Source organism: Wyeomyia smithii, chromosome 2 (assembly GCF_029784165.1).
Source record: "Wyeomyia smithii strain HCP4-BCI-WySm-NY-G18 chromosome 2, ASM2978416v1, whole genome shotgun sequence".
In the NCBI taxonomy this organism is placed as follows: Eukaryota; Metazoa; Arthropoda; class Insecta; order Diptera; family Culicidae; genus Wyeomyia; species Wyeomyia smithii.
Window position 1 is genome coordinate 45,438,220 of NC_073695.1, and position 12,516 is coordinate 45,450,735.

General features: G+C 36.6%; 2 protein-coding genes across 4 annotated transcripts in view; one reads left to right on the plus strand and one right to left on the minus strand.

Annotated features, from left to right (window-relative positions):
* Nucleotides 1–2,730: 2,730 nt before the first annotated feature.
* LOC129720847 (uncharacterized) overlaps nucleotides 2,731–12,516 on the minus strand; it is a 49,579-nt gene continuing 39,793 nt past the window's right edge. Inside the window, exons 2-6 of one of the 2 annotated variants that reach the window (XM_055672679.1) lie at nucleotides 4,253–4,439; nucleotides 3,810–4,196; nucleotides 3,628–3,734; nucleotides 3,334–3,561; nucleotides 2,731–3,270 (exon numbers count right to left, since the gene is read on the minus strand). In XM_055672679.1, the coding sequence (XP_055528654.1) occupies nucleotides 3,339–3,561; nucleotides 3,628–3,734; nucleotides 3,810–4,196; nucleotides 4,253–4,439 (904 nt within the window). In that variant the 3' untranslated portion in view covers nucleotides 2,731–3,270; nucleotides 3,334–3,338. Of the gene's footprint in view, nucleotides 3,562–3,627; nucleotides 3,735–3,809; nucleotides 4,197–4,252; nucleotides 4,440–12,516 lie in introns of both variants that reach the window. The other variant, XM_055672678.1, reaches the window with a different exon arrangement.
* Nucleotides 4,835–12,516, plus strand: part of LOC129720848 (carbohydrate sulfotransferase 11) — a 46,539-nt gene continuing 38,857 nt past the window's right edge. The window contains exon 1 of one of the 2 annotated variants that reach the window (XM_055672680.1): nucleotides 4,835–5,306. The gene's annotated coding sequence lies outside the window, so the exon portion shown is untranslated. The remainder of the gene's footprint in view (nucleotides 5,307–12,516) is intronic. The other variant, XM_055672681.1, reaches the window with a different exon arrangement.

Here is a 12,516-nt window from a genome sequence, read left to right on the forward strand (position 1 = left end):
CGAAAATACAAGTGTAGGAATCTTTTGTTCTAAACCGAAATTACGTATGACTCAACCCAATAAAATATTTTCAATCATTTGGTATAATATTTTCAATCATTCCAAGTTTTAGCATTGTCATTCATCAGTTTGTTTAATGCTAACCCATAAGTAAAAATTGAAATAGCTCACTTTTTAGCAAAATATTGACGTAAACGTAAATGACGTAAATAAAAAATAAAGGGTACTATTACAAGAGGCGACTCGAGCTCCTGTAATACGGCCCAAAAACAGACTTTCATTAACAGATTTATTATACATTCGACCGGCGAATCAAACGGTCGAAAGTAACAAAGGCGTTTGTTTTAAAAAATATTTTTTCGTCTTTCTTAGAGCATGAGCATGAGCATGATTGACTGCCCGCGGTTGCTACTCCGTTATTGCCAGATCAGCTGTAATTACACAGAGAACCAATGGATGATGCTTGGGACTAACATTCATCCTCGATGTGTAAAAATTGGTGACCCTTATCTTTATATCTGGCAATACCAGCGCCGGCCGCATCCGAATGCAGGTCAAAGAAGGAATGTGTATATGAATATGTTGACGTGATACTCGCTTTATTTGAAGCCGAGAACACCTCTGCACTTCCACGAGAAATCACTGGGATGTTGGAGGAAAGGGTAGCGTTGCAGCAGGTTTCAACGATGCGCTGAGTTCGGGTACCGAGTTCATAATAACAAATATCGCGCCTCTAAGTTCAAAATAACCTCCGCGAAAATTATTACGCGATCCGAACTCATTTTGTTTGATATACCACGGTAAAAAACGCATGCGAGGAATCCGTACCTGCGACTAAATTGAGACAGACTAAAATATTTGAACATTTCCTTAGCAAATCATTTAGTAACTACCGAAAAGAATATCCCATTGATTTATCTCAGCCGACTACACAATGTTACGAATGCTACGAAAGTTCTATCAACGTTAACGTCTCGCCACTTTTGTTTTCTCGGTGAGGTTATATCGACAATTATATCGCGTTAATTATCTATCTGTATAAAACACGAACTCATGGAAGGTATCGACGCGAAGTCTCTAGATACTCGGTCACCCAGACATCTGGCTTTCTGCTTAACAGATCGACTAACGACGATCGTTTGTTTTTAAAAAGCGATTTCCTGATTTGAGACCAATTCATGCACGACCGCTCTATTCCTTCCTACCAATGTATACGCGTAGGGACGCGGCGTTTCACGTCGATTAACTTTATTTGTCAACGCAAGAGTCGCCTATTAAATACAAAAATTGGCAAAGTTCCATGCATACAAAGCCCCAAAAATTAAAAAAAAAATGCAGGTACACATATTTGCCAAAACGTAGTCTCAAATTTGCGGACAAAACGCCAAACTAGTCATGATTATGAAATAGTATTTAAAACGACTACTCAAAAGCTAGAAAAATCTAAAAATAAAGCATAAGATTCTGGTTAGGTGAAGTCCATCCACCACCAGAATCATTCCAATATTTTCCTGATCAAAATTCCCCTTCCTCTCAGAAAAGAAGACGTCTTTCGACATACGCAGATTTTGAAAAGAATACATCACGTAATAATTAGATCAATTGCGATATTCATCGACCGAGTTAAACTTATTCATGTTGGTTGGTGTTTCGTAAAAGGGAAATAAAAAAAATCAGCAGATCTGGAATCGCTACTGGTATTCCTGACTAACTAATCTATAGATCATTGCACACGAAAAATAACCTCACTTTTCTGACACTTCCCACGGATTTGTTTACAGAGTGTTCCGTTCACTTTTTAAGCGATAGGAGTGAAAATGAATGATACGAGTACAAAAAAGATGGAAAAATTCTCCGCCTATGCAAATTCATTACTGTGATCTTTTGGTTTATTCTTGGAAACGCAATTTTTAACAAGACACTCCCGCATTTTTATTCGGGTCGAAAATGTTTCTATGTAAACAAACCCGCGACAACTGTCGAATCTCTTTCTTCTTCTTGTTTTGTGACGTCATCGTGCAATGATCTATACCACACTAATATTAAAAGAAGCAGACTTCGTTGCTATATTGTCCATGCCCACGTGGGAAAAGGAGAGATTGCACTAGGTTCTCTTTCACTGCCGTCACCTAAATAATACAGTCTTCTTATTCTTGAATAGCCATCGCGTGAGAGTGAGATAATGAATATGATCTTATTGGAAAATTCGCAGCGGTGGATCTTATTGGAAAACTCTAGCATCCGTCACGTTGGAAAGAATGGGGCTCACCTTAGCAATTATGGGTTTCGCGAGGTCGATAAAATTATAATAAAATATATAAAATATTATATAATATATGAGTAAACGAAGGATTATAAAATCTCCTTTGGTAGGGAAGAAAACTAGCATTTTTCTGTACTGTGTAAGATACAGTTTTACTTATCTGTCGTTGCCGCCGCCATTGCGTCTTGCTGCCTTGTACCTGATTAGAATAGTATTTTCTACAGTTTATTGCAAAGCTTTGGCAAGTACTTCAACTTGCTGAGTAAACTACGTCACTAGTCTTCACTTTTAACACAATTATTTTCCTTAACCCGCTCTGCAACTCATTAAAAATAAGTTTTTAATATTTTAAACACGCACAGTTAAAGAAAAAACACCGTTTCGCTCAGCAGTACACCCAGTCTCCTCTATTTTTTCGTCTTTCTTAGAAATATAAAAAGTGAGTGTTTTACGCAATAGAAACGTGCTTTTTTGCAAACATGAAAGGTTTTTTTAATATATAGCTGAAAAAGAATTGAACTGTTAGGTACAGTTAAAAATGTTTGTTCACATTTGTTACTTCTCAACTTTTACCAAGTTGCCCGTGATTTAATCCTTCTATTGGTAGGCAAATTGCGGTCGAAACTGTTCTTTTTGCATTACCAATAACGCTTCATTGCGATCATCGTTAACCAATGACTTACTTTTTGCTCAAATACAAGCCGAATGCAAAAATTAGTTGCTTACCGTTATGTCACCACAATAGCCATAGTAATTAGGTACCAGTAATAGTCATCATAATTTCAAAAAAAAAACCAATCGAGTAAAAATGACCAACTGCTAGCAACGATCGCAGTTTTCAGACTGGCGTTCAGGTATAATATACATACTTATTGTAACGGTTCATTTGACCAGTTGTCGAGAACGTCCCATCGGTAATCTGGAAGCTGATCCACGTCCAGTTCTGTTCAACCACTTGCCATTATTTACCCTCGGACGATCCGTTAGTTTTCGTTTCCGTTGAAATCCTGCGCGACGAGGATAACCGGTACAATGAAAACAGCGACGGTCTTGGAAGAAACGGGTCTTGCCTGATTCAGTTTATTTTTAGTGTTGAATAGATACAGTCGGTTTTTAGTTCGCGAGAAAGGATCTCCTGTGTGGCTGATGGATTATCGATTTTTATCTTCAGTTCTTTCAGTATACTCTCTTTGAACTCCAACAGCGATGGGGTTTGATTTTCTGAGAGAGTAACAGAACACTGCTCTTCATAATCGGAATGAATAGCTTGTAGGAATGTAAAAATTTGATGTTTGTATCTGAAAGGAAAATATTGAATGGCTATATCAAAAGCTATTGAATAGATAAAAACAAATTTGTTTTACCTAGCGTAGAGTTTTATCTTTTGTGTGGATGTTTTCTGCTCGTCTAATCTTATCAACACCGCCTGCCAGTATCCGCTATCAGCATAGTAAAATAAGCACGAAGGTTCCTATATGATTCGGACAGACAAAAGATTTGCTATCAATCGAAATGACTCAAAAAAAAAAAAAATAGCACCACCTACCTGCTGATCCGTGCCAGAGGGTAAGCTTACTTGGTGAAATTTTAATTCTTCTCTGCAAAAGCGGTCAAGCCCATAGGTGGCATTTTTTAGAAACGTGATTTTGAGAGACAGGAACTCCGATGTTGCCGTCACTGCTAGCAGATCATTGGCTAGGTATCGTTGGTCATCGAAAGAAATTGCCAACCTCTGACTGTAGAGGTCTTTTCTGGTTACCTCAACGTTTCCCACGAACAGCTGTAGGGGGTCGCATAAATCTTGCTCCACCGTAGCGACGTTATAGTTTACGAAACATTCAAAAACGGTGGAAAATTCTCGTTGATCAAGCGCTGAGGAAAGTTTCATCGTGGCGATAAAGACAGCCGTTTGCTCAGAGTGAAGTGCGTTAATCTGAAATTATAGACGATAGTTAAGTGTTAAAATATCTACACATCGGAGGTACTAACCTTCGGTATGCCCCACTCCTGCTGGAACAGCGGTACGTCAGATATAATATCCTCTGCTTGTAATATTTGCTCGTAGTTTTTAAATTCAAAATCATCATCTTGCAACTGGTAGAACTTGAACGAATACTCGAAATGGTTCCTCGAACGATTGTTCAGTAACAAGCTTAAGTTAATCAGCGTAAGACGCCTGTAAAGAGAAGCACAAAAGAAGGTAAATTAATTATTACTTTCCACCCCGTAGATAAGTACATGCACAACAAGTAGTCCTGAAAACAATCAGCTACTTTAACCAACAATGCTCTTCATAATCCTATGCGGAACACTCTTCGGAGCCGCGTAACCGCACATGATCAACACCGTACCTTTTTATGGCGCAAACAGAGCGTGAGCGAGAAATAATGGAACCACTCTTCCTGCTATGCGCCCGCCGTATGAAAAATGCTGCAGTGAGCATCCAACTTTGTGTTGTGTTGTTATATTATTCGCTATAGCCAGTAACTCACTCTCCCGCAAATTCTCACTCGCCTTTCGCGCTCCCAACAGTGACGCAGTGCTGGGTTGGAAAACTCGTCGGTTTTCCTCCCTCGCCAGAATTTCAGTTCAACAGAGAACTTTGTGCGGGTAACATCTAGCGCATAACACGGCATCGCCTCGAAGGGTCACGCGACTAGACTCTGGTGCTGTCACAGCCGCTTTTCGTCACTTTCTTCCACTAACTAGTCTCGGAAAACTCAACCCCTAGTCAAAGTCTATCCTGTGTTTTTTTTCACTTCCGGTGTGCTCTCTTTCTGTCCGTGGTGTTTAAAGGAAAAAGCAATCATTGTGGTGAAAAGTTTTCTCTATCATCGAAGCGAAAACGAAAACGACAGCCAGCCTTTTCGACACAATACATATCACCATCATCATTCTTTCAAAAGTGCGGTTCTATTTTTACATCCATAGAAGCAAGCGTATTTTGGTCTAAATTAGAAAGCTTTTCGCTTTCGGCTCGTATTGTTGCTGTTATCGAAGGAGGGCCTATCCCCGAAGCGGCCGCGACTGATTGCATGAATAGGTAAAGTTTATGGCAAATTCCACGGTAGCGAAAAATTTCCTGTGTACAAAACGAGAGAATGATTGGACTCGCGTGCTGAAAGCCAAGAAAGAACAAAAAAGCACAGAGTGAAGTGTTGGGGGTGAACAATGGAAGTCAAGGATATGTACGCTTGGGTCCTCGCCGGGAGAGGAAGTGGTCTGGAATGCAGAATGAAAAGTTGTGTTGCGGAAAATTAAACGCTCTTGGAGTGAGAGGCAAGCCCGTTAAGTTTCGCTACAGGATATACTAGGTGCAGGGGTTAGTGTATGGGTGACGATTGGGAGTCAGGGGAACAAATTCCGAAAGAGCATTTTCGATTCAATGCATTTTGTTAGATGGAGGCGGAAAAAATCACAATTCAAAAGAACACCGACTCAAACAAAGTTTGAAATTATTTCCTATTGGCATAGAAACTTATAGAAAAAAATTATGTCTAGAAAAATTTAAAACAAAAACATTACAAGATAATGCGTAAAATATTTAATCAACTGACTGCCATACAGTTCGTAAATTTCACGTACTGCATGTAACGGGCAGGTTTACTGCAATTTAAAACAGTCCTGGTATCACATAATATTGATATACAACTGTGATTCAATGAAAAAAAAAAAAACAAACACCATGCGTTGTAAACGCTTGTTTTCACGTTCCAAATGTGGGTAAATATGTCACAACTTTATAGCCTTGGCAACGGTTCGATAACGTTTGAATAAGGAAACAAATTCGTGCTATTTAATCAAATGCGAAAACAAACATTTTTGCCTTTCTCCTAGAAAGGTATAGCAATCACTTGCAAAACCGAAAGTATAAAAGTGCTCCAAAGGGCCGAATGGCATATATCACTCGACTCAGCTCGACGAGCTGAGCATTTTATGTATGTGTGTGTGTGTGTGTATGTGTGTGTGTGTGTATGTGCAGATTTTTATTCTCACTCACTTTTCTCAGAGATGGCTGGTCCGATTTTCATGAAATTAATTGCAAATGAGAGGTCTTGTTGTCCCATAAGACCCTATTGAATTTTATTGTAATCGGATTTTTAGTTTAGAGGTTATGTATCAAAATGTAAAAATCATGAAACATCATTATCTCAAAAACTACACAACCGATTTGAACAAAATTGGTCTCAAAAGAACGGGCTACCTGAAAAACCCTAAAGTTTTGAGTTTTATAAAGATTTAACTTGTGGTTCAAAAGTTATGAAAAGAAACGTCTTCTGAAGACTGTTTAATCTCACTCATGTTTCTCAGAGATGGCTAGACCGATCTTCATAAAATCAGTTTCAAATGGAAGGTCTAGTTGCCCCATGAGACCCTATTGATTTATTTTGATATCGAACTATTACTTTGACTGTTATGTTTAAAAATGTGAAATCCGGCTATGAAAAGGAACATATTCCGAAGACTACTTGGACTCACTCATATTTCTCAGAGATGGCTGACCCGATTCCCACAAAATTAGTGTCAAATGAAAGGTCTAGCTGCCTCATAACACCCTATTGAATTTTACTGTAATCGAACTTCATTATCTCAGAAACTACACAACCGATTTGATCAATAGGATTATCAGATGGGCGGGCTAGTTGAGAGTTAACTGAAGAATTATGATTGAACACGTGGTTTCAAAGTTTGGCTGCCCTATACGTTCCCATTTCATTTGATTATAATCAAACTTAAGCAACCGTTATGTATTAAATTGTTAACAAAACAACGAAAGTCTATTATCTCAAAGATAATATGACTCATTTGAACATGACTGTCAATTTAATGACTGTCAATGAACATGACTGACATTTGAACATTGAACTGTCTCAAACTCACAAATAACAAACTTCATAGCAATTTGATAAGTGGCTCAAAAGTTATGGAAAGAAATGAAATTCAAAGACTATTTAAAACTTTACCTGCTTTGATCGATATATGTGGCATCAACATAAATTAAATGTGGTATCGTACTAATTGAACGTTCCAAATTCATTAATTCCTTGCGAAGTGTTTAAAAACTGCAAATGCACGACGAATCGGCCATAGGATATGATCAAAGTCAAATAACAAATCGTTTGAAATGATTGGTTTTAATCGAAATGACAACATCCTCGACTTTTGGCTTGTGGACATCGCCTTAATGCTGAATATATTCATATTGGGTGGTATTCGGTCAATTTCAGCAGATTTTCTAGCATCAATCTGACACCGGAAATTCCAAAAACTTAAAGTGGACGTCTTTAAATTCAAAATGGTGTCCAGGGTTAATGTTTGGTTTCTATGCATCATCTCGATTCGGAAATATCCATATTGAGTATTATTCGGTCATTTTCGACCTAGAAGTTGCCATTTAGCAATTCAAAATAGTGTCTGAGGTCAATTGTTAGCTCGTTGATCATTCTGGTTCCGGAGATACTCATATTGGATGGTATTTGGTTATTTTAGGCTGTTTTTACACAAACCGGAAGTCGCCATCTTGGATTTCAAAATGGTATTTAAAATAATTTCTAGCCTCTGAGCGTCATTCTGGTTGAAGAAACACCCATATTGGGTGTTATTCGATCATTTTCGGCTGTTTACCAGGAACCGGAAGTCGCCAACCTATAATCCAAAATGGGGTCTGTGGTCGATTACAGCTGCTGTGTATCATTTTAGATCAGGAGATACTCATGTTAGACGGAAATCGGCCATTTTTGGCTGTTTTCCAGAACCCAGAAGTTGTCATCTTACAATCCCAAATGTTGCCTGAGGTCGATTATGGAACATATTTGTTACCACTAAAAACATTCACCTACCAAATATGGTTCCATTTAGTTGATTAGTTCGCGAGATGTGCAGAAATTTGTGTTTCATCCAACTATTATGGACATATTTGTTACCCCTTAAAATCCACATGCCAAATTCGGTTTCATTTGCTTGGTTTGTTCTTGAGTTGTGTAGAAATTTATGTTTTATGTTTGTTTGTTATGTTAGTTTTCGAGCAAGGTTGTTAATACGATAGATTATCGTCGATAATCGTCATCGCCCCTACCAATAACGTATGGTATCTTTATTTACGATGACGATAGCGTCTTCAAACATTAACGATATCGGCGATGACGATAGTCACTAGACGTTATCGGTGAGGAAACGTTTTTTTCACTTCGGAGGGTTGGAGACGAAACATCACTAGGCAACAGGAAGAAACTTTTCCATATTTGTTTATGTTTCGCGTCTCATCAGGAAAATAAACAATAACAGGTATCGTTATCGACGTTTTCAATAAATTATCGATTAACAACATTGTTTTCGAGCCTATATGGATCAAACAGACAGACAGATCGGACTGCATTTTTATATGTATAGATTACAACATCAATATTTTAGAACTTAAAGAGTGAATATACATTTATTGGATTGAAGCGTTCATGTAAATTTATTTTTACAAATAAAAATTTGAAGGAGAAAGGCTGGGTCTGACCGCTAGGTGGATTAATTTAGGTTTTTTTCAATGAATGAATAACTATCTGTTGGTTGCTAAACAGAAGAATTTATGCGCATCCAATAAAACTAACTTTAAAGTTCCATTTACACAAGATATAAAGTACAAACATAACAATTTGGTTAAACTTTGTGTTCCCTATTTGCCTGAAATACTAAAAATTATTGAGGTCTTAAAATAAATCGTAAAAAAGTAGTATTCTCAAATACATGAGTTAACATGGACTACTCAATAACAAAATCTGAACGATTTGTCCCGAAACGAACAAACAGTCACTGTTAACTTTAGGTTTGGTTTTCTGTTCAGTAGCAACTATTATTTTATCAGCTAAATGATGAAAGATTGATAGTGAGACAGCACTAATTTTTCTTTAACATGTAAAATGTGATTTTTTTTAGAAGAGGGTTTGACATTAGCTATGGTTTTTATAATAATTATTAGTAAATAGTAAGTTTGTGTGGCCAATCACAAATGGTGACTTCTCAACACTTTTAGGAATTTGTAATTTTTATTGTTCGAATTTGTTTGTTTCGAAATTAAGACTTAGCATTCGTAAGGATTTAAACCTACTTGTCAAAAAAGGGCAATAAACTTAAAACTAACTTATTGGCTATAAAAAGAGCTTATCATAGAAATTGAGAATTGCAACGATTTTTGTCGAAAATTGCTAATAACTTTATTTGACATAGCTTCTAATGTTACAACACCAGTAAGACTATGTTATTCAAGTGCACAAACTAAAGGGGACGTTTCAAATCATTTTATTCCGAATCCTTTGAAGCGTTTTTTCCCTTATTATTGAACAACAAACTTGACAAGATCAGTACAGCATAAAGCATTGCTGGTTTAAAAATTTGTTTCTAAATCAAAAGTTTATTCTTTGAACAAAGTTTAGAGTCTTGCTAGTCCTAGTCCCAGCAAAAATTTAGAAGGCAGTAGAGTTCTTGTTAGTTTCTTTCAGGCTTCAATACAATTTTACTGCTACTTAGAAACAATTTTTGCCTTTTTGAGCTAAATAAGAAGCTTGCTTTGTGTTTTCTGAATCCGCGTTCTACATTTCCGAATTTACATCAAAAATGTATTAAAAAAAATTAATTTCTTACTTTTATATTATAACTGAATATTTTTATGTTTTTGGTGCATTTCTGACTTTAAATTAAAATCTGATTGCTGACTTTTATCGAAGAGCTTCAGAAATATTTGAACATATTTATTATCTTTTTCTAGTCTCTGTCAAAGTTTCATGGCAGTTGTGAGTTGTGAATTATGAACAATTGTGCATATTTCTGTCGTTCAAAATATTTTTTCCGTTTTCTCAAGGATCTCTTGAGGCTCAGTCTTTGCCTTGACAATAAAGAAAGGACTAATTTGATACCATTGTTATCCTTACGTGGTATTATTCCAGGTTTATTTTAAGCGAATAATTTTCGCTTTGACCTTTATAGTTTTGACTTTTTTATTTGAAAAATAAGTCTTTCTGATTTTGGAGGTGTATGCAAGCAATTTGAGAAAACAAAAACAAAGACAGGCTCTGCATTTTCAAGCCTCTACAATACTATTTCATAAATTTTGAATTGAATTTTAAATTATTTTCGTTACCTCTGGTCTTTGAAAACGTAAATTCTTTAAAATCGATTTTTGAAATTTCTGGCCTCAAGACATTTTCTCAAGCGGATTTAAGCTTAACCCATTCCCGGTGGAGAAAAATCAGTTTTTACCTCAAGCAATGAACTTTAAACTTTTATTACTAATCAACTATATGCATAATTAACACAAACTGTATTGCATATTGAACATCAATCTATTCTCCAACAATGCTGAATAGTATCGTCGTGCAAGTTTTCAAGTATAATTGTTGAACTCAAATCAAAGTTCGAATGTCAGGTGATGCCATATGGCATCACCGGCCGGGAACGGGTTAGGTTACGTTTTTTTTTTCTGCTTATTTTTTGTCGGTCTATTTCCGCCACTATTGTATTAATCCCCGACACCCGGCAAGGCGACTCCTACTAGAATCTTAACTAACGGCCCGTTGATTAACGGACCGGCACCAATGGCTTCAATTTCCCATGCGATAGAAGAATCCAGAGATTTTTCGCCTTAGAAAATCTCTGGAGAATTGAATCTAGATCAGTTTTGGTTGAGTGTTAGTGGATAACGTCACCACACAACCATCGACACCTATGACGTTGGTGGTTGGTGTAGGCGTTACTTGTTTTGGGTTTTGAATATTTTTTATCATAGTTTAGTTTTTGCCTATTTCAAGTTGAAATATAAAGCCTAATTGGAATCATTCTTGACTCCTCTGGCCTTCAAAATATTTTTTAGTTATTTAAAGTTTAAACTTCCCCTGGGTTTTGTAAGTTTTTATTGGCGATTTGTAATCTGAAATTCAAATCTTGTTTCTTTTAAAAGAATATTTTTACGTCAATTATGAATAATTCGGTACACATCTTTGAAACAAACTCAGACATAAATGACATTAGACGTTGATCCTGTAAAGTGATGATTGTTTTGATGTTTGATCGCCACTTACTGTTGAAGCCCTAATCAGTGCGAATGAGAAGGTAGACAAATTAGAGAAAAACAATCGCAGCGAACTGTTAGTGTACAGAACAATTGCGGGGCTAGCGCTAGGATCCTATTGACTCTAACGGTCGTCTCTCTTAGCCGAGATTCTAACATATGACGACTGGCTTGTTACTCTAGCATCTTACCCCGAGACCAACTAAATGGTTCCTTGAGTCTTCCAGTGTTTGTGAGTTGGCAGAAAATGTATAGCATGAACTTATACAACAGATCCCAAGCATGTAGTAAACGAAAAATTATGTTAAAAAAAATATGACAAATTTCCCGGTTTAGTATTGAAATTTCCGGCTTTTCCCGGTTCATTTTCGAATTCCCGGCTTTTTCCCGGTTTTCCCGGTTCGCTGGCCACCCTGAGTTTTGTATGTTTCCCAATTAGCCTTGTTATAATTAAAAAAAGAGCTCATAGGGTTTAAAACTGATTCATGTGATACAGGAAAAGTTATTGGAAAATGATCAGAATCAAAATCAGCATGTGTGATTATTTCACTACATACTTGACTTTGATCTGTTAGTAGCAAATCAATTGTTGACGGATTTCTTACAGAAGAAAAACATGCAGGACCATACGGAGACAAAATAGAATATTATACTGAGGAACAATCATTGAATAAAATTTTGCCATTGGAATTACTTTGAGAATTATTCCACGATCGATGTTGAGCGTTAAAATCGCCGATTATAAAAAAAATTGAACAATTTCCGGTGAGTTTTTGTAAATCACCTTCATAATAATTTTTGTGCTCGCGTGTGCATTGGAATGTTAAATATGCTGAGGCAATAAATAAAATCCCAAGTTCAGTTTGAACTTCGATTCGTAAATTTTCAATAACTTTCGTCTCAAGATATTTGATTCGGCGATGGATCACAATTGCAACTCCACTGCCAGGACCCTGAATTCTATCATATCTATGAACCACGTAATTGGGATCATATTTTTTTCAGAAATGTTTCAGTAATAATTGCAATGTGCACATCATTTACTGTTAAAAAATTAAAAAGCTCATTCTCATTGGCTTTCAGTGAGCGAGCATTTAAAATTTTGAATGATTTATTCACAATCATTTTTGCCTTTCTCCTAGAAAGGTATAGCAATCACCTGCAAAACCGAAAGTATAAAAGTGCTCCAAAGGGCCGAATG